General features: G+C 40.0%; 1 protein-coding gene across 1 annotated transcript in view; it reads right to left on the bottom strand.

Moving 5' to 3' along the window:
* Positions 1-1,556: 1,556 nt before the first annotated feature.
* The window catches only part of LOC115299966 (calcium-binding mitochondrial carrier protein SCaMC-1), a 48,609-nt gene continuing 27,567 nt past the window's right edge, over positions 1,557-22,598 (bottom strand). The window contains exons 5-10 of the mRNA XM_029949513.1: positions 20,676-20,834; positions 17,991-18,143; positions 11,073-11,180; positions 9,458-9,625; positions 5,905-6,058; positions 1,557-3,615 (exon numbers count right to left, since the gene is read on the bottom strand). Coding sequence (XP_029805373.1) covers positions 3,431-3,615; positions 5,905-6,058; positions 9,458-9,625; positions 11,073-11,180; positions 17,991-18,143; positions 20,676-20,834 — 927 coding nt within the window. The 3' untranslated portion in view covers positions 1,557-3,430. The remainder of the gene's footprint in view (positions 3,616-5,904; positions 6,059-9,457; positions 9,626-11,072; positions 11,181-17,990; positions 18,144-20,675; positions 20,835-22,598) is intronic.

The following is a 22,598-nucleotide window of genomic DNA, read 5'->3' as shown; positions in this document are numbered from 1 at the left end:
TGGGACCAGTGACAACCAGGGACATGCATATCTGGTAAAAACAAAACACATACACACACACACACACACACACACACACACACGCGCGCGCGCGCGGCACGAAAACAGCTTTCACACCAGTCACAGCGCTGTGAATAGGCATCTTCAGTGGCACTGTGGCCAGAGGGCAGCAGTGGGTCCAGGGTGGGGCAGCTTGGACTTGCGCAGAGCCCTGTGCTGCACGGGACGGAGGAGGCAGGGCACGCTCTCCTGAGAGCCGTCTAAAGTTCAGTCCACCCCACGCTAATCCCAACAAGGGAACGTGGCAAAGCAGGACAGGAGGCTTGCTGCTCGCCCCTCTCCACAAATATCAGTACTACTGTGGTGCACATCTCAAAAAAAAGAAAGAAAAAAAAATTCCGTAAGAACAAAGGGGCTAGGGAAATTCCTACCTGGAGATAAGGAAACCAGACCACACTTTTATACATGTGTCCTGATACAATGCTCAAAGTATAAAATAGCATAAAATATGATATCTGTCTCCACGAAGCTGCTTCTCTTGATGTGGGTATGAGACAGAGCAGTGAATGCCGCAGCGTTTTTCTAACAAAAGATTCCTGAAAACAGGTCAACTCATGTGTTTATTCTTGGAGTCTGAGTGGCATTCAAATTAGAGGGCAGAAATTTCTTTGCAGTCGTATGTTTTACCTTATTTTTTTAATCAAATTTTGTATTTAATTGTAATCTGCATTGTAAAAAGCTTTTTAATCACTTACCAGTAAACTTACTTAGCTTTGCTTTCCACAGCTTCAAGACAAACTGATACTCCACCAAGATGTGTCAAGAAGTCCCATGATTTTGGGGGTGCCTGGGTGGCTCAGTCAGTTGACTGTCCAACTCTAATTTTTGGCTCAGGTCCATGATCTCATGGTTCATGAGATCAAGCACCTGTTAAGTTTGAGTCCCTGGATCTGGCTCTGTGCTGACAGTGTGGAGCCTGCTTGAGATTCTGTCCCCCTCTTTCTCTGCCCTTCCCCTGCTAGCTTACTTTCTCTTTCTCTCAAAAAAAAAAAAAGTCATCCCATGATTTTGAATTCTCCTTGACACCATGAACCCCTTGGGGTATAACCCTAATGAGTAAATGTGGAATTTGGACATCAAGAAAAACATCATTGGGACACCTGGGTCACTCAGTCAGTTGTTTGACTTTGGCTCAGGTCCTGAACTCCTGGTTCATGAGTCTGAGCCCCACGTCGGATACTGTGCTGACAGCTCAGAGCCTGGAGCCTGCTTCAGATTCTGTGGCTCCCCCTCTCTGCCCCTTCCCCACTTGCACTCTGTCTCTCTCTCTCTCTCAAAAATAAACATAAAAAAATTTTTTAATTAAAAAAAAGAAAAACATCATCTTATGCTAAAATGTATGACAGAGACAACAACTGCTATGGCTGTTCAGGAAAAGCCAAAATATTTGCAAATTATATTGAGTCAGCTGTGAAAAGTATCAAACTGCTGACAATGATAGAAGTGTGTGTCACAGCCTTTTTTTTTGGCCTATTTTTTAAAAATGAGGAAACAAGTCATTTTTAAAAGAAACATAGATTTTTAATAGAAATGGGAAGTACATATGCAATAATACCAGAAATAAATATCTTCAACTCTGGGCTCTTTTCAAAATACACAAGATCATTTTTTCAAAAGATACAAGATGCACAGATAAACCACATTCATACCTTACAATGTTAAATAGCAATTCATATTCATGATGAACAATGACCGTTTTTTAGTAGCTTGAAATTTTAGTTATTCATCCCATCATTCTTATGAGTAAAAAAAGAAAAAGCTAATCATGTACCTGAATGTTGTCATTGATGTATTACTCCCAAGTACAAAGAGCCCCAAAGATAGAGTCCCACGATTATCGTAGGTATTATAAAAATGCCAAGACATTTATCAGGCATAACTGATGTATTAAAAACTATATTTTAGAATACATTTCAAACACACACAGCTCCAACATTTCTGTTTTGTTTAAAAAATATAAGAGGTAGCTTCAAATAAAGTAAATGCCTATTATGTCACTAGATTTTCACAAAAAATGTTGGCAATTTATAACAAATCTCTAGAAATCAAACTACATTAAAAAGCTACAGAATAACTTCAACTTAAATATTTGTCTAAGTCTTAATCACACAAATAAAAAAGGATGGTTAACTATAAAAATGCCTTTAGTAAAGTAATATATGACATCAATATATAAATTTTCTATATCACAACATGTTCCTAAAACTCGGTGCAAGGGAGAATATGAATGTATGTGTTTATAAATTGAGGCTTTCATTTAAACATAGGAACCGAACATGTAATATTAATATACACTACCATTAAAATGCACTACTCTTCTAGATTTGTGCTGCCCAAACTGAGAATTGCAGTTTCAAACAAATTCAACACTGAGGGGGAAAGGAAGACGTCAATGACCCATGATCAACCTACTTGACATAATTAAGAAATGTTCGATTACCAAGAATGCTCCCTAGAAGCCTTCCTGATTAAAATAGAATCTGATTCAAGTAGGAAACAAAGGAGGACAATGATAAGAGAGATGCTCTGCAGAAGCTGATGGTTTTGCTTCCTGGTGCTTCTCAAAGCAATGGCAGAATAAATAGAATCTTTCAAATAAGTTGCCCTGCATTGATAATTAACAGTAATATACTGGCAATCAGTGTCACTTCAGGAACCAAATAACAGTGCAAGGAAAGTGGAAAAGGGCCCACTGAAGTAGATACTATCTCATCACTCCTCCTGACACAGAAAAATGTAAATGGACTAGAGTTGTTTGCATGCCCTGGAATTCTGCCACTACAGTTCATTCGCATTCAGCTCCTTCAGAAAGACAAGGATATAAGCCCTACACTTTCTTGGCTGCTATAAGGTATGTTTTCACGCAATGATTTTCTATTAATGGTTCTACAAGGAAGTTTTAAGAAGTCTACAAACACATTCAAAATACATAAAACAACTTATGTTTCAAGGTTTTCTGATCATTTTGTTTTTTAGAAAAAGACACTTAAGTATTAAGGAACTGGCATAAACTTGAACCAACCAAAATAAAGATTAATGATTTATAATTACCACAAAAAAACAAATTTAATTCAAGTAGTATGTTTTTCAGATTTAGGACTCAGGGCATAGCTTTGTAGAAAGGTACTAATATGAAAAGATAAAATACAATTTTGTGGCCCTTTCAAAATTGTGAGCTTATCAAAACTATGATTTTTATCATTTTTGTATATATAAAATTGAGCCCAAGTGTTTGAAGTAATTATTGATATGCTCTTCCTTTTTGTGAGAAATATATGACTTCTTTTGGCATAGGCTTATAATTCTAGGTGGTAAAAGTCACTCCAGAGGATGATTTCAAAAATCATCCTAAAGCAAAAATTTCAACGTGTCATTTCTGGGTTACGCTTAAAGTTTGCTTCATCTTTTCATAAACCACATAACTGATGCCCACAGCAGGGAGCACCTTCATGAAGTTTGGGGTGATGCCTCTGTAAAGTCCTGGTATTCCTTCTTTGGAAATTATTCGTCGAAAGAGGCCAACCATGTTCATTTGTTTGGTTCCTTCTACCGTGGCTAGGGAAAGAAAAAAAAAAAAAAGAAAGAAAGAAACCAGACGAACTTAATATTCAAATATGTTTTATTTGTGATTCTGAATAATATTCTAGAATATATAAGTATCCCTTTATATAAATCTCCTTGCATGGCACCTAGTAGTGAGTTGCATAATTACGGTAACAATGGTAACAAGAGTTCCTTGTTGAGTGGTTGCTATGTGTTACTTACTTTATATACCAATCCTGCACGGTAAATATCATACCTATTTTATAAATGAGGAATTGGAGGCTTAGGAAGATGGAGAAACTTTGCCAGCAAGAGGGAGAGCGGAGAGCAGTCTTTCTGACTCCGAAGTTCACACACTTTCTAGCACCCCACACTGCCACGGCCACCCCCCCCCCCACTAACCAAGCACTGAAAAAAGAGTAGTTAAGTCTTGGGAATTAAGGGGTGCATGGGGAACACTTTGAGGATCTTAAGAAAATGTAGGTTTCCTGGGCCTTGAAAATGGCCTCAAGATGCAAGAAAGGGAGGAAGAGAAAGCCCAGGCTGCTGGCACCATGAGGACAAGGGACGGCACATTGGGCACCACGTGGGGACTCCCGGCTGCTGATGTGGTTGTTACACAGAGGGTACCCAGCCCTGGAGGTGGGTGAGGCAGACGTGAGGAAGTGAGGAGAAGAAAAAAATAAAGTGGGGCTAATTTCAAAGCCTTTAAAGGGTAAAGCTAGCCCCACTATTTACCAAATGTCTAACCTTCTAGAAGTTATGTTCTCTCTTTTTGCCCCAGTTATTCACCTGTAAAATGCAGGTAATGCTAGTATCAATCCCCAAGATGGCTGTGATTTAAATGAGAAAATACAAATGAAATATTTAGTTACTAATTTCCATTTTTCTCCAGGCAAATGATCTTTCAGCTCCGCAAATGGACCCCATTTTCTCCTGCCTCGGTGCATTCACATATGCTTTTCCTCAGGCTAGAAGGCTCTTTCTTTTCCACCCCACCCACCTCTGCCCAGCTGACTTCCACCTGTCTTTCTAGACTGAGCTTAAATGACAAGTTCTCTGGCTCCTAAGTAAGGTTAGAGCTCCTTGCTCTGGGCTCCCATGACAAAAGGGGAGGTGAATTAACAAGTTTTCTTGCTGAACATGTGTCTTCTCCACAATGGCAGGGGCCACATCTGACTTGTGGACCGCTCTAGCCCTAGCATCTGGCAGAGTGTCCAGCACCTGACAAAAGCTCCGGAAGCACTGGTAAATTAATGAGTGACCACTTGGTGGGGGTCAGGGGGTGGCTGGTACTCAGAGGAGAGACTAGGAACAAAGCTGTAGATACCCAGGGGGTACTGTTTAAAGAAATGATAGTAGGTGAATGAGACTGGCCAGCAAAAGAGCAAAAAAAGAAAAGAAAGGCATGGGCTATACATACTTTAAATAGCAATAAAAGCCAGCAAATCTTAAGAAAAGAGATAATAAGATGGCAGAAGAGCCAGGGGGACACAGTATAATCAAAGCCAAGGGAGAGGACAGGGTCACAATGAGGAGGGAGCACAGTTCAAAAGTTGTAGGGTCCAATAAGAACAAACAATTCCAGCCAGCATTTACCAAGAATGTGCCAAGAACCAGATGCTTTATATATATTGTTGCCAATTCTCACAAGGCCCAGTTCTCATTCCCATTTACAGACAAGTAAATGAAAATCCAAAGAGGTTTGGGGCAAAGAGGAAAACAGAGAGAGGTCTGAACCCAAATCTGCCTAGATATTAAAGCTTATGTACCCTTAAAACATGGATTCTCAACATAGGCAAAACCACATCTGTTCACCCATAAAACGCAGATATACACAGAGTACATGTGCAGTGTTATCTGTGATATTAAAATTTCATGAAGAGGGAGTGATTAGGAAAAGAATTTATGAAAGGGTTCCCTAGGGAGGCAGTAATGGAAAAAAAATAAAAGGTTGTGAAACACTATCTTTAAAGCATATTCTGGTATCTTTGTAGAACCTGAGGATCTGAAAGCATGTTGCTAAGTACTTTTATCAGCAACATTCATCTGTCAAAAACTCACCTTGAGGGGCACCTAGGTGGCTCAGTCAGTTAAGCATCTGACTGTTGATTTTGGCTCAGGTCATGATCTCACGGTAGTGGGATTGAGCCCCACGTCAGGCTCTGTACTGACTGTGAAGCCTGCTTGGAATTCTCTCTCTTCTGCTCCATCAACCTTCCCCTGCTCGTGCACCTGTACACATGCATGGCATACTCTCTCAAAATAAACAAATAAAAACATTAAAAACAAAACCCTCACCTTGGGCCTGCATGCGTGTTTTCACCAAAGCTAAGGGGTAGCTGGCCAGCTGGCCACAAGTGCTGGATATGACGCCACATCCCAGCAACACGACGACTCCAGGATTGACAGAGTCTTTGGTGGCGTAATTATCTAACCAGTAGGACTTCAAGAGCTGCCAGAAAAAGAGAAAAGAAGAAAAACAGTGAACAACTCACGTTACAACTGCTCTCACTCCACAGGAACATTTTCATAGACACCCTCGTCCTTACGACAGGCTGCGTGTCCGCAAGGTCAGGTGGCAAGCGCATTTCCAATATAATTCTATTAACTGCATCTAATTTTGTACTTCACATACATGTTATTTCATTTAGTCCTTTCCCTGATGTGGAGCTCTTCTTCCAATTTTAGAATGAGGAAAATGAGTCTCAGTGGAGATTTTTTTTTAACAAGAGTGCAGAATCAAGTGTACTGACCCCCAGGCCATGCCTTCCCCCCATCATCCTACAGCCTTGTATTTCCATTAGAAGACTTCAACTGAGCATAACTGTAATACATATGCTAACCTACTTTTTAAATATACAATATTTTAAGTATAAGAATCTACGCACATATGTGGGGAAATTATTGTTACGGTAGCACAGGCATAGCAATTCATTACCTAAGCAATCTAAGGATTCAATGCAATCCCTACTCAAATCCCAAAGGTATTTTTTGAAGTAAAAGAGAAAACCACCCTAAAATTCATATGGAATCTCAAGAGACTCCAACAGCCAAAATAACCTTAGACAAAAAGAATAACCTTGAAGGACTCCTACTCCCTTATTTCAATAGATACTACTAAGCAGCAGTAACCCGATGGTGTGGTCCTGCCGTAAAGACAGTTATCAGTGGAACAAAAACAGAGTCCAGAAATAAATTCTTGAAAATATGGCCAAATTATCATCAACAAAGATGCCAAGACTACACACTGGAGAAAGAAAAGTGTGAGGAAAACTGAATATCCAGATGCAAAAAATAAAGTTGGGCCTTTACCTTATACCATGGACAAAAATTAACTCAAAATTGATTAAAGTTCTAAACATAAGACCTAATACTATAAAATTTCTAGGAGAAAACACAGGACATGACATCAAAAGCACAGGCAACAAAAGAAAAATTAGAGAAATGAATTTGACCAATTTAAAAACTTCTGTGCAGCAAAGGAAACAATCAGCTGATGAAAAGACAATCTATGGAATGGGAGAATATATTTGCAAACCACACATCTCATAAGGGTTAATACCCAAAAAATATAAAGAACTCCTACAACTCAATAACCATAAAAAATAAAAAGTGGGTAAAGGCAACAGATATACAAAAAGTTGCTCAACATCACTAATCATCAAAGAAATACAAATCAAAGCCATAATGAGATATCACCTTACACCTGTCAGAATGGAATCAAAAAGACAAGAACTAACAAGTGTTGGCGAGGATGTGGAGAAAAAGGAACCTTCATGCCCCACCGGTAGGAATGAAAACTGGTATGGCCACTGTGACCACAGAGGTTTCTCAAAAAAATAAAAGTAGAACTACCAGATAATCCAGCAATTCCATTATTGGGTATTTACCTAAGGGAAATGAGAACACTAATTCAAAAAGATGTACACACCCCTATGTTTATTGCAGCAACATTTACAACAATTAAGATATCTACCTGTCCATGGACAGAGGAATGGATAAGATATGCTGTGTGTGTGTGTGCTCAAGCCATGATCTCACGGTTAGTGAGTTCAAGCTCCGCGTCAGGCTCTGTGCTGACAGCTCTGAGCCTGGAGCCTGCTTCAGATTCTGTCTTCCTCTCTCTCTACTCCTCCCCCACTCATGCTCTGTCTCAAAAACAAATATAAATTTCTTTTAATTTTAAATAAATAAATAAAAACAGAAACTCTCCGGTGTTAGCAAGGGTATAGAGAAATTAGAATTTTTGTGTAGTGTTGGTAGGAATGAAATAGGGTATAACCATGGAAGCCAGTTTGACAGTTCCTCAAAAAGCTTAACATAGAATTACCATAGGACTCAGCAATTCTATGCCTCAGGATATTCCCAAAGGAATTGAAAGCAGAGACTTGACCAGATACTTGTACCCCAATGTTCACTGCAGCATTATTCATAATAGCCAAAAAATAGAAACGACCCAAGGATCCACCAACAAGATAAGCAAGATGTGGGATGTACATACAATGGAATATTATTCAGCCAATAGGAGTAAAACTCTGAAACATGCTACAACATGAATGAACCCTGAAAACATTATGCTAAAGGAAATAAGCCAGACAAAAAGGGACAAATATAATGCAATTCTACTTGTATGAAATAACTAGAATAGGCAAATTCATAGAGACAGAAAGTAGATTAGAGGTCACCAGGGGCTGCGGGGAGGGGACAATGGGCATTATTTCATAATAGATATAGAGCTTATGTTTGGTATCATGAAAAAATGTTGGAAATAGTAGGGATGGGACACAGCGTTGTGAATGTAATTAATATCCCTGAATTATACCCTTAAAAATGGTTAAAAATGGTAAATTTTATGTTATACACATTTTACCACAATTTTAAATTAAGCTTTAAATTCTAAAGGCCACCGAATTGTACCTAAATGAATGAAACGTATGGCATGTAAATTATATCCTAATAAAGCAGTTTAGAAAAAAAGGTAAAGTCCTCTGAGAAAACTTCCATTACACAAGCTGCCCTTCCCCTCGGGCATAGGTGGGCTCCTTCCCAAATGCTATCGCCAAACAGTTAACCACACTAGCTGGAGCAGTTTCTCTATCCCCCCCCCCCCACCCCCCACCAGAACTTCGGGTTTTTAAAGGCAAAAACAGACTGTTTGTCAGATTCATAAATTATTCAATGGTTTAAATGGCAGAGTTGATCCAAGATTTGTAGTCTAAGTTGTCTTTTCAGTACGAGGGATGAGTCTGTGCCCTATATACATCCATCTCTCTGCTTGATTTAGCAATGGCAGATTTTAACAACTCAAAGAAAATATGCCCTTTTTGCTTATTTCCTCTTCCCTCAAAAAAAAATCCTTAGTATCATCTTTTAAGCTGAACAACTATACCTGAATGTGAGTTTGCTCACTTCATTAATAAAAATAATTTGCAAGAAGAGGCACCTGGGTGGCTCAGTCAGTTAAGCTTCCAACTCTTGATTTTGGTTCAGGTCATGATCTCACAGGTTTGTGAGTTGAAGCCCCTGCACGGATGGTGCAGAGCTTGCTTGGGATTCCCACTCCCTCTCTCTCTGCCCTTCCCCGGCTCATGCACTCTCTTTCAAAATAAATAAATAAACATTAACAATTTTTTAAAATAATTCACAGGGAAATCTGATACAAAGATGACCATGGGCATATGTGGTCAAAGTACTCAAAGTACTTCAAAAAAAAAAAGATTAAATAACAACCCTAAATCTGCTTCTGGTTACAAATTATTTCCTGGTATATATGTGCTTCTTTATATGACATCAACTTCTAACAATAGAAACTATTTACATTTTCAGATTCAAAACATTGCTGCAAACTCACCTCATACACAGCAAGGTCTATACCTGCGTAAGGTACAATGCCTAATAAATTTGGAACATATCCTTTGTAAAAAGCTCCCACACTTTCATGTTTCAAAATCTTCTTGGCACAATCAAATATTCCAGAATATTGTCCAGTTTTGCCTACAGCCAGCCTGGTTTTTATAACCTAGTTATAAAAGAATGTAACAAAATGTTATTATTCATATTAAGTCCATCATGGAATTCAACGTATTACATAGAGAACAAATACCCAGCATACAGTGTCACTCGAGTGACTATTAGGTTTGTTGATGTGTTACCCCTCACATATCATAACTATTGAGGAGCTAAGATGAGACCCAAGAGAACCTATTTATTTTAAAGAGGCTCTGAATGAGGGCAGTGGCAGAGGAAATGGAGAGAAAATAATTTACAGAGGTCTTAAAATTAGATACGAGGGGTAAGGGAAATGGTAGCATACAGGGTGACCCTAGTGTTTCTAGCTTGGAACCAGGACGGAGACGGCCGGGAGGTGGGAATGTTACGCTGTTAACTGAGATGGAGGATGTATAAGACGAAGACCATGTGTTCAGTTAGGATATTTTTTGAGAAGTAGGAGAAATAATATGAATGACTGTATTAAGGTGCTCACAAGGAAAGCTATATGAATATGCATAGCACAAAGGTGAAAATTAAGGGTATTTTTTGCTTAGATCTTATTAGTTGTTGAAAACCCTTTGTCATAGTAATAAAGACAGTCACGTCTGTAATATTATTTTTGCTCTAAAAGCAAGCATGGGCAGACTTTTCCTGCAAAGACCTCATGCTAAATATTTCAGTCTTTGCAGCCCTAAAATATCAGGTCTGTTACATATTTTTGGTTTTTCTTTAACCACCTTTTTAAAATGTATAAAATCATTCTTAGCTCAAGGGCTATACAAAATATTCCACAGGTACATGGTTTGCCAACCCCAGGCTCTAATGATAGGATGTCCAGTGAGGGCTACCATTATCTAATCGAGTCCATCATTAAATATATGGTATAGAACCTCTCTGGAGAGAAATGGGTGTTATAACTTGTACCAATACTGTGGCAGCCGGCCCCCAAGAGGGGCCCCAACTGGCCTTGCCTCCTGTGTTGACACTGCGTAGTCCCCTCCCACACTCCACCAGGGCTAGTCTGTGTGACCAACAGAATATAGCAGAAGTGACAGAAGACTGCGGCTTCCATCCTGAGTGCTGGCTCACACAGTCTCTCTCTCTCTCTCTCTCTCTCACGACTTGGGGGAAACAGCTATCACGTTGAGCCTATGGAGAGGCCCCTGTGATAAGGACCTGGGATCTCCAGCTAGTAATCAGGGAGGCCCAGCAACAAACATGGGAGCAGCTTGGAAGCAGACTCATCTGGAGGTGAACCTGGTGTGGCAGTGGCCCTGACCCAAACCTTGACTCTAGGCTCAGAGAAGCCCAGAGCCAAGGGCCCCCGACTGAGCTACTTCCAGCCTCCTGACCCACAGAAATCCTGGGATAACAAATGCCTGTCTTAAACTGCTAATTTGGGGGTGACTTGTTACCCAACAATAGATAATTCGAACAACAGCACCCACACAGTCACACTTCAGCGTGGCACTTACCTCCATAGGATAAATAATAGTCTGCGCAGTTGCCCCAGCCAAGGAACCAGAAATAAACCTCTCAAAGGTTCCAATTTTTTGTCCTTCCACAGTAAGCAACTTCTTGTACTGTACAAATACATATTCAAAGGTATATTAATACCTGCTCTAGACTGAGTCACGGACCCCCTTCCCAACAAATCCTCACACTGAAGCTGTAACCGCCGGTGTGATGGTACGTGGAGATGGGGCCTCGAGCAGATAACTGGAGTCTGATGAGGTCGTGAGGGTGGGGCTCTGAAGAAAGAAGATGCCAGAGAGTTTTCTCTCTCTCTCCATCTTTCTCTTTCTACACACACACGGAGGAGAGAAAGGCGTGCGAGCCCGGAAGACAGCCCTCACCAGAAACCAAACTGGTCAGCACCTTGGTCTCAGATCCCCAGCTTCAGGATGGCGAGAAATTCATTTCTGTTATTTAAACAACCAGTATGGTATTTTGTTTCAGCAGCCCGAGCTGGCCACGTAAATATTAAAGCACAAATCAGCTCCTACTAATCAACTCGCTGACACTATGATGATGTTTTTCCAAATACATACAGTGCACTAAAATGCCTCACAGAAGAGCAAGGCTCAAGTGCTAATACACTCATTTTACTGGATGGTGGTTTTCAGGTTAGATTTCCACAGAACACAGATGTTCCACAGGTGGGACACAGTTGTTTCTTTGCTAAAACACAACTGACAGCAGTCTTTCCTAGAAACTACAGGGTTGATGAAGTGCTCACAATTTTTAGATCATTTCCTCATAGTTTTTCTTTTTTAGCTGAGTTTAGGGGCACCTGGGTGGCTCAGTCAGTTAAGTGTCCAACATCAGCTAGGGTCATTATCTCACAGTTCGTGGGTTCAAACCCTGTGTCAGGCTCTGTTCTGACAGCTCAGAGCCTGGAGCCTGTGTCTCCCTCTCTCTCTCTCATGCTCTGTCTCTCTGTCTCTCAAAAATAAATATTTAAAAATTTTTAAATAAAAAATATGAGTTTATTTTCACCAGTATAAATAAAATAAGTGACAAATATTAACAAAACAACTCAAGAAAGACATTTCTGTAGGTAATGCATATAACTACTCTACCACATCAACCCCAGAGCCCATCGGGCCCACTGGTACTAAAGCAACTGACAGCCAATCTGGCCAAGGGTAAAGTCTGACGCCAATGTACCCAAAATATCCAAGACCAGGATGATAACATCACGGGCTCCTGAATCAGGCAGACTTGGGCGGGAATTCCAGAAACCTGTAGCCCAGGGCAAGTTCATGAGCATGTCTCCTCATCTATGATAACAGTACCTATATCACAAGGTCGCTAAAACTATCAAATAAGATAATCCATATAATACAGCAGAGTGCTGAGGACCTGGCACATGTTCAGTACACGTGATCACTGTTACTATTCGCTTCCTACAACTTGGAAAGGAAAGCTCTACCCAAACAGACTGTGGTCATGAACCAGGCAAATCAGACTCCTTGTTTTAGAAAGGTAAGGTGAGTCTACAAAGGTAATTTACCACTGACCCTGGAGCGAGAAGTGGATAAATCAACAGAGAGAAGCAGGAGACTACCCGGGCCCTCACAGCCACCCTGAAGTCCTTCCATCTACCCTTTCCCATGTGTTACAGCACCTATCCAGTCGCTTCCATTCTATTCTCCTCCAGCTTCCAATACCACTTCCTCCCTCATTGTCAGGAAATGTCCTTTCTTGGGAACACAAGGAAGAACAGAGGCCACCAGGCAAGAGTATTCCTGCTCATTTTCTCCACAAAATTATCCATATCCACATGTATCTTGTTTCTTCCCAAAGTGACATCAGAAGAGTCCTCTGTGCCATCAAAGCCAATCCTTCCCAGGGCATCTAGATAACACCTAGGTCTCCCCAGCCCTGCCACCCCCACCCCCACGTACCCTTCCTGTGAACACCTGCTGTGTTTACCAGCCTCTCCAACCTATACTTTTACCTTCCTTCTTTGTGTTGACATGCTCGCTTCAGCAATGGGCACATTAAAATAAAACATATCAAAGCCCTCCCTCTGTCCACCATCTTTCTATCACTCTCCTTCATTTCTTCTCCTTCCTTTCATGCAAGTCCAACTTCCCAAAAATGTGGCTATAGTGTACAGACCTTGTCACCCCCTGGTTTACTTTCACTCATTTCAGAATGGTTTCTCATCTCCTTACTTCACTGGGACCTTTATACCAAGCTCTCCTCTGTCTGTGTTGATAAATTCTAAGAGGTCCTTTCCTTATTGTATTTACCGCCCTCTGGCACTTGAGCCTTCATGAAACCCTGTTCATCCTCCTTCTTCTGGGCCATCACTCTCTGCCTTTCCTCCTGTCCCTCTCGCTATTCCTTCTCAGTCTCTTCTGCAAGGGGCTCCTTTTACTTGTCCCTGGCATATTCCCAGAAATCTTTCATTCTTAAGGCTTTCCTCAGTGATCCATTTCAATGGCTTCAACTCAAAAGCAACCTCTCTATCAGAGATCAAAAGTCCCACTGGACACCTACCTACTCATGTGACAGAGATGTCCCGAATTCAGCACGTCCAAAATGGAACTTGTCATTTAATCCCAAAATCTATTCCTCTTACTGTATGCTCTATGTATTTTAGTTGCTCAAATTAAGAGCCAGAGTATCATCCTTGATTCCTCTTTCTTTCTCACTTCCATATCTACTCAGTCAGAGAGTTGTGCTGATTCTATTTCCAAAATATTTTTCAGTTCATTTCCTTCTTTTCCACTTTCTCCAGCCACCACCTTGCATTGGTGCTCATCATTTCTTACCTGAATTATAGAAATATTTCCTTAAATATTAGTCTCTCTGCCTACAGTCTGGCCTAAACTTGCCTCTAATACATTCTCCATTTTTTCCAGGTTGATCTTTCTTAAATGTAAATATACTCATTTCACTTCTCTATATAAGATTTCGCACTAGCCCCCTCACTCTATTCGGGATAAAATCAAGATTCCTATTACACTTGACATCTGCCTACCTGTCCAGCCTGCCTTCAACATTATCTTCCCAGAAATACACTCCAATACACTGAAGCCAAATGAACCACTTTCAATTTCCTTAGTGAATGATGCTCCCTTGTGCCTCCATTTCTGCTCCTGCTTGAAATACACATATTTCCCTTCAACCTAGTGACTTGAGATGCAGGCAGTCTTGGACTCAAATTCCAGCTCTGTCTTTTCACTCATCAGTAAGGACTCAGGGTCACACTGGGCAGAGTGCTTGGAATACAAACCTGCAAACAGATACTGACTAAGGAAGCGCACAATCTCATTAAGAAGAGAGAGAAGCACTGAGATAATCAGAATTTAGTGTGAAAATTCTAACATAGGGAAACAAAGGAGCTGTAACAATGGAGAAGGTTTCCCAGAGAAAGTAACTCCTGAGTAAAGAATTGAAGGATGTTTGCCACTAGATGACACTCATTCAACAAACACTTATTGAGCACTTCTCACAGGCCAGGCTCCAAGTACTGGAGTCCATGGAGAAGAAGCCACGATCCTGCCTTCATGGAACTTTCACTCCAATTCAACTCCATTTTATAGTGATGTCAATTACACAACTTCAAAGTTTTCCTTCCAGATCTCAGTTTGGGATACTTTCACAAAAGTTAGGTTGGCATGCAGCTTCTACTCTGAATTCAAAATGAATAAGCAAAGGGCACCAGGGTGGCTCAGTCAGTTATGGATTGATGAATGGATAAAGAAGATATGGTTTATATATACAATGGAATACTACTTGGCAATGAGAATGAAATATGGCCATTTGCAGCAACGTGGATGGAACTGGAGGTATTATGCTAGGTAAATAGTCAGAGAAAGACAGACACCATATGTTTCTACTCTTTTTTTATGAACCAGCAGAAAGAGAAACGAAGGAATCAATCCCATTTACAATAGCACCAAAACCATAAAATACCTAGGAATAAACCTAACCAAAGAGGTGAAAAGTCTATATACACTGGAAACTATAAAAACCTTATGAAAGAAATTAAAGAAAACACAAAAAAATGGAAAAACATTCCATACTCATGGATTGGAAGTATGGAAGAACAAGTATTGTTAAAATGTTGATACTACACAACCATTCTACATTCAATGCAATCCCTATCAAAATAACAGAAGCATTCTTCCCAGAGCTAGAAAAAAAACAATCCTCACATTTGTATGGAACCAGAAAAGACCCCGAATAGCCAAAGTAATGTTGAAAAGGAAGACCAAAGCTGGAAGCATCACAATCCCAGATATTAAACTGTGTTACAAAGCTATAATCATCAAGACAATATGGTATTGGCACAAAAACAGACACATAGACCAATGGAACAAATAGAAAACCCCAAAATGGACCCAAAAATGTATGGCCAACTAATCTTTGACAAAGGAAGAAAGAATATCCAATGGAATAAAGACAGTATCTTTAGGGAATGGTGCTGGGAAAACTGGACAGTGACATGCAGAAAAGTGAATATGGACCATTTTCTTCACCATACACGAAAATTAACTTAAAATGAATGAAAGACCTAAATATAAGATAGGAGGCCATCAAAATCCTAGAGTAGAAAACAGGCAACAACCTCTTTGACCTCAGCTGCAACAACTTCTTACTCAACATGTCTCCAGAGGCAAGGGAAACAAAAGCAAAAATGAACTACTGGGATCTCATCAAGATAAAAACTTCTGCACAGTGAAAGAAACAATCAGCAAAACTAAAAGGCAACCAACAGAATGGGAGAAGGTATCTGCAACTGACATATCAGATAAAGGGTTAGTATCCAAAAGCTATAACAAACTTATCAAACTCAACACTCAAAAAATAATCCTGTGAAGAAATGGGCAAAAGACACAAAGAGACACTGTTCCAAAGACATCCAGATGGATAACAGACACATGAAAAGATGCTCAATGTCACTCATCATCAGGGAAGTACAAATCAAAACCACAATGAGATACCATCTCACACCTGTCAGAATGGCTAAAATTAACAACTTAAGTAATGACAGATGTTGGTGAGGATCCAAAAAGAGACACACTTTTGCACTGCTGGTAGGAATGCCAACTGGTGCAGCTACTCTGGAAAATAGGATGGAGGTTCCTCAAAAAATTAAAAATAGAACTATCCTATGACCCAGCAATTGCACTACTAGGTATCTAGGTATCTATCCAAGGGATACAGGTGTGCTGTTTCGAAGTGGCATATGCACCCCAATGTTTATAGCAGCACTATCAACAATAGCCAAAGTATGGAAAGAGCCCAAATGTCCATTGACAGATAAATGGATAAACAAGATGTGGTATGTGTGTGTACACACACACACACACACACACACACACACACACACACAATGGAGTATGACTCAGCAATCAAAAAGAATGAAATCTTGTCATTTGCAACAAGATGGATGGAACTAGATGGTTATTATGCTAAGTGAAATTAGTCAGAGAAAGACAAATACTATATGACTTCACTCATATATGGAATTTAAGATACAAAACAGCTAAACATAAGGGAAGGGAAGCAAAAATAATATAAAAACGGGGAGGGGACAAAACATGAGAGACTCTTAAATATTGAGAACAAACTGAGGGTTGCTGGAGGAGCTGTGGGTGGGGGGATGGGCTAAATGGCAAGGGGCATTAGGGATGAGCACTGGGTGTTACATGAAGGGGATGAATCACTGGATTCTACTCCTGAAATCATTATTGCACGATATGCTAAATATCTTGGATATAAATTTAAAAATAAATAAATATTTTCTAAAAAGAGAGAAAGTTCTGAGGAAAAAGGATGAAATATTGTCATTTGCAACAATGTGGATGGAAGTAGAATGTATTATGCAAAAGTGAAATAAGTCAGTCAGAGAAAGATAAATATATTACTTCACTCATATGCAGAATTTAAGACACAACAGATGGACATAGAAGGGAAGCAAAAACAAGATAAAAACAGAGGGAGGCAAACCATAAAAGACTCTTAAATACAGAGAACAAACTGAGGGCCGCTGGAGGTGAGGTGGGTTGGGGGTGGGCTAAATGGCTAATGGGTATTAAGGAGGGCACGCGGCAGGATGAGCCCTTAGTGTTGTATGTTAAGTAATGAATCACTAAATGTTACTCCTGAAACTATTATTACACTGTATGCTTAACTAACTTGGACTTAAATAAAATTTTAAAAATATAAATAAATAAATAAATAAATAAATAAATAAAGTCTTTTTTTTTTTTTTTAAGGGGCACCTTAGTGGCTCTGCAAGTTTAGCATCTGACTCTTGATTTCAGCTCAGGTCACAATCCTAAGGTCGTTAGATCGAGCCCTGCATCAGGCTCCATGCTAAGCATGGAGCCTGCTTAAAATTCTCTCTCTCTCCCCCTCTGCCTCTCTCCCCTGTTCATGTGCTCGCTCTCTAAAATAAAGTTTAAAAAAATAATAATGTCTTTTTTAAAATAAAGCATATGAAATTAAGAATCCTAGAGTTTAGGGGTGCCTGGATATCTCAGTCAGGTAAGCTTCTGACTTCAGTTCAAATCATGATCTCATGGTTCATGGGTTTGAGTCCTGCATCAGGCTCTGGGCTGACAGTTAGCTCAGAGCCTGGAGCCTGTCTTCTGAATCTGTGTCTCCCTCTCTCTCTGCCCCTCCCCTGCTTGTACTGTGTCTCTCTCTCAAAAATAAAAAACATTAAAAAAAAAATCCTAGAGTTCAGTCATAAGGAATCTGAGTTTATCTAGTCTAATCTCCTGTAAGAGAAACTCCTCCTGGAGAAGATGTGGAAAATTATTATGCATTAAAACAAGAACCCGAAAAGCACCATATGCTCACTGCTGTTGGATCCATTTATTAATTCCTCTTTGTTAATAAATTCCACAGGTGGTAACAATTACCTGTTCATATGCCCAGAACTTAACAGCTGTCTCAGGAGCGATTTTGATGACATTTATACCATTTCCTCTCCAAAGGGAGCGGATACCGCCTTCCTTGACCATCTGTCGAAGGCCGCCATATATGTTCATTTTGCCTGATTTTGAACCATGGACCTAAAAATAAAAGCAAAGTGATATAAAATAGTGGTGGCTTGTTACTGTTACTATTTCTAAGGTAACGATACAAACCACCCTCTTTATTTCAATACTTTTATTACTGCAAGAAGATATGTTTAAAATGGAATCTAGAAAAAAACAAAATGAAAATAAGATCTAGAAAGCTCAGAAAATATCTCATGATGGGAAGAATTATTATCACATTGTAGAGGCCTGATTCGAAATCTAAAAGTAAGAAAAATCAGTATCCTCAGTGTGGGAAAACAGGACACAATCAAAATTAAAATTATTATGAACAATAAGATACTATGAACTGAATTATGTATTAGGCTATAGAACACCCCTTGGAATGTGAACAAGTTCAGTTTAGAGAACTTTCAAAGATATGCTGCAGGTAATATACTATCTCTTTCCCCAAGAAGCAATACCACCATGAAAAATAAATGGATATGAAACAATTTTGTATTATGTGTATCAGAGTCATAGACGCCCTAATGCACACAGCCTCCAACCAAGACTAAAAATTATACCTTCTATGGCTTTTCTCAAACCCTCTCTAGGCAATAAATTCATGGAAACATGTGCCAACTGCCACACCAGTGAATACTTGGTTTATGCCACAGATGTGATTACTATTTAAATACACTGGACCTTAGGGACCCCTCGGTGGCTCAGTCGGTTTAGCATCTGACTTTGGCTCAAGTCATGATCTTGTGGCTTGTGAGTTCGAGCCCCATGTCAGGCTCTGTGTTGAGAGCTCAAAGTCTGGAGCCTGCTTCAAATTCTGTGTCTTCCTTTCTCTCTCTGCTGCTCCCCCGCTCGTGCTCTGTCTGTCTCTCTCTCTCAAAAAGAAATAAACATTAAAAAATGAAAAATAAATACGGTAGGCCTTATAATTGCCTCTGTATAAAAATGACAAAATCTAATAAGCCAAAAACAATTACAGAAATCAGCTCTTCTTCTGATCATTTTGGCTACTGAATGAGTGGCTACTATAAAAAAAATAGGAAAACAAGATGTGAGGGGCTGAAGAAGAAAGGTCAGCCACATGGGCAATATGTGATTGATCCACAAGAGAAACTCTGGTCATCACAGGCTCGGGTGAACTTTCTTGGTTGGTTTGCAACACTGCACATTCTCATACATCAATGCCAGAAAATAACTCATCTCAACTCTACAGGGAAAAGAAAACAAAAACTCTGCATTTGGTACTTTCCTGGACTTTCCTTATAAGCTTCTTTCCTTGGCTGATTTGAATCTGTGTCTTTTCCTTGTAATAAATCACAACCATGAGTATTAAAGCTTCTAGTGTTTTCTGGGAGCCCTCCTGAATTAGCGAACCTGAAGGAAGTTTTGACAAACCCCACCCATCCACCCTCCCCACAGAGCTTGTAGGAAATAAAGTCTGGAGATATCCATTTTATTTTAAATAAACTTCACAGTAAAATACAATAAAGGAAAAGATGAATGCTTATTCAAGTTCTCTCAAACTCAATTTCCTATTATTCCTAAAGAAAAACACGAGTTCCAATTCCTTCTCGTTCTTCTTTCATGCACTATTTTTGCCCCTAAATATATCTTGAGATTTAGGTACATTACGAATGGATGCTGTTTAGAATACTGTAGAAATGTTTTTACACCTAAATCTAAGGACAAGTATAAAAAATGTTGACCACAGGTATGGCAACATGACTTGTAAACACGATTTTTTAAGCAACTACTATATTCCAGTAGGGTGCTCCATCTAGTGTATTTTGCACATACCTTAAGTCATTTAATTCTTACAACCAGCCTAGCTGGATATTCTTAATCCCACTCCTAGATGAAGGAAAACGAGACCTCAGGGGTTACCCGCAGCGTGAGAGCCAAAGACACCCCATTCCTCGTCTAATTTGTTATGACGGAAAATTATTTATGTCTTTGAGCCTCAGCTTCTCCAGGGATAATCTGAGGATAAAATACCCACTTGCTATGAAGATTAAATGGATAACCATAATGAGCACCAAATAAATATCAATTCCCTTCCTTTCTCTCTCTCTTTCTACTCTGACCGGCCAAAGCCACACTGCTAGTAAACAGCAAAGTCAGCCTATAAATCCCAGGTCTTTTCTCATCTTTAGGACAATTTCAAAAAGTACATCCCTGTTCCCAGATTCTAAACTTTAGAAACACCCCACTTGTAAGGAAGTACACAAAACAGAAGAAAAATACAAATAATTTGAGGAGAACCCTACCATCATGGCCTAGAGATCCTTTTTTCCTCATTAAACATTTGAAAAGTCATAGAATGTCAAAGACTAAAAGTTCATCACACATGTGTACCATCAATTTAAAGTTTGACAGAACACTCAAGTACTTACGTGCACCGAATTCAGGCTTAATAGCAATAAAATAGAGATTTCATTCTTTCTTTTTTAAGGTATGAACGAATATTACTGAGAAATTTTAAAACTTCTTTTTCAAACCAGTGTATTTCTCACTGTCTCAGAATATGTAGGAGAAACTTAGACACAAGACCATAAAGTTCACCTGCATCATGACTTTCAGACGATCCAAAGGGGCAGTGCTTGTTCGAGAGACGGCGCCGGCAACACCTCCTGCCAGAAGCTGCCTCCACCACTGTCCGGACTTCTTTTCTTCTTCGGTGAACTCATCCGGAATAGTTAAGCTGTCTCCTATGTCAATACCCTGTTAAAATGGAAAGAGTCCCATGCCCCTTCCATTAAAAATAGATCACTCCAGAAGGTTTCTTTTGGAGAAGAATCACGTGTTAGTTTATAGTTAAGATCAACTTCATTCCTTAGAAAGTATATTAAACCAAAGTCCACGGAAGATGGCGGAGCAGCATGGAGACCCTGAGCTTGTCTCCTCCCTGAAACCCAGCTAGGTCAGCACGAGACGGTTTTGAACAACTAGGAAACTGATATGAGGATTAATGCAATAATCTACATAATTTGAACCACAGATCTTAGCAGGAGAGGTGAACTGGGGTAGGGAGCCATTTTCATGGAGAGGACAGAGAGAGAAAGGGGGAGAGTGAGCTGCCTCAGAATTGGGCAAGAAAAGCACTCCCCCTGAAAGTAGCTGGAGAGAAAGGGAAAGAGTGTAAACACTCGCAGGGGACTGAACAAGAAATCTGTTCCCCCAAACCATTGATGGGGAGAAAGGAGAGGGTTTCAATAACATTAGGATTCTATAAACAGTGGTGCACAGAGTCTGAAATTTTGGGGCTCAGTGCCTGATGGTCCTCTGGTGAGGCAATAGGTTGAATCCCAGGAGCAGGCAGCAGGGTCTGAGGGATCCGTGTGCCACATGGGGAGAAGCAGTTCCCCTGATTGGAATGTATTTGGTAGAGGCCATATGGCCTCCACCCAGGCAAAGGTCCCAGTGGACCCTGAAGAGCAGCTACGTTTGCTGGTATTGGGACAAAGACACCAGAGTGCAATGAAACCTGGCACCAGCTGGGTATTGTGGTTTGCCACAATTTCTGAACCTCTGCCACTGCACAATCACAGGAATGTTTTCTGGGGCAAGCCAGCACCCAACCATTGCTCAGCAAAACCCTCCCCCAGAGAGTTGGGTCTCTGAAGTGTGGGGTTTTGAAACACAACCTCATCTGAGATAAAACTCTGGAAGGAGGTGCTGCGTAGCAGGCAAACAACTGGACAGGATAGAGGCAGGGAGTGGACGGAGGCCTGAGACAAAGGAGGGGCACTTGATCACTGGTCGGTGAGGCACTAGGGAGCTGGATGAAGCCATTTCCACTTGTCCCATGCACACACATGAGTGCATGCACAGGGATCCACCCCAGTAAGCTAAGCAGCACCACCTAGTGGAGAATGAAGCCATTACACCAAGCCCCACCCACTGTACCCTCCAAGCATCTCCCCCAGAGGATGAGCACAAGTCCCGTCACCTGCTTAGTGTAAGGGCTATAGAGTGCTTCAGAGTTTCAGTTCTAGGGGAAGCTGTATGTAATTTCGTTTGGTTTTATTCTGTTAGCTGGTTCATTTATTCATTTTCTTTGCTTCTGTTTTTGTTTAAATTGTTCTTTTTCTTTCTTTTTCTTGGATACAGAAAGAGACATTTTTATTTTTGTTTTATTACTTTATTTAAAAAATTTTTTATTCCATTTCATTTCCCTTTATTCTAGTCTATAAATTTTTTTCAATTTTTATTTGTTTTCTTTCCTTTCCCTTTTTTCCTCTATTCTGTCAACCTTCTTTCAACAGGCAGACCAAAACACACCTAGAAGTTAGCTTCCTTTATTTGATTTTTTGTTTTGTTTTTAATTTTTTAATTTTTAATTTTTATTTTATAAAATTTTTTCATCCTCCAAACTGACAAAATGAAGGAATTCATCCCAAAGAAGATAAACAGGAAGAAATGACAGCCAGACACTTAATCAACCAGATATAAGTAAGATGTCTGAACTAAAACTTAGAAACACAA

This window comes from Suricata suricatta, chromosome 8, assembly GCF_006229205.1.
Source record: "Suricata suricatta isolate VVHF042 chromosome 8, meerkat_22Aug2017_6uvM2_HiC, whole genome shotgun sequence".
In the NCBI taxonomy this organism is placed as follows: Eukaryota; Metazoa; Chordata; class Mammalia; order Carnivora; family Herpestidae; genus Suricata; species Suricata suricatta.
The sequence above is the reverse complement of the archived record's forward strand: the minus strand, read 5'-3'. Positions and strand labels throughout refer to the sequence as shown.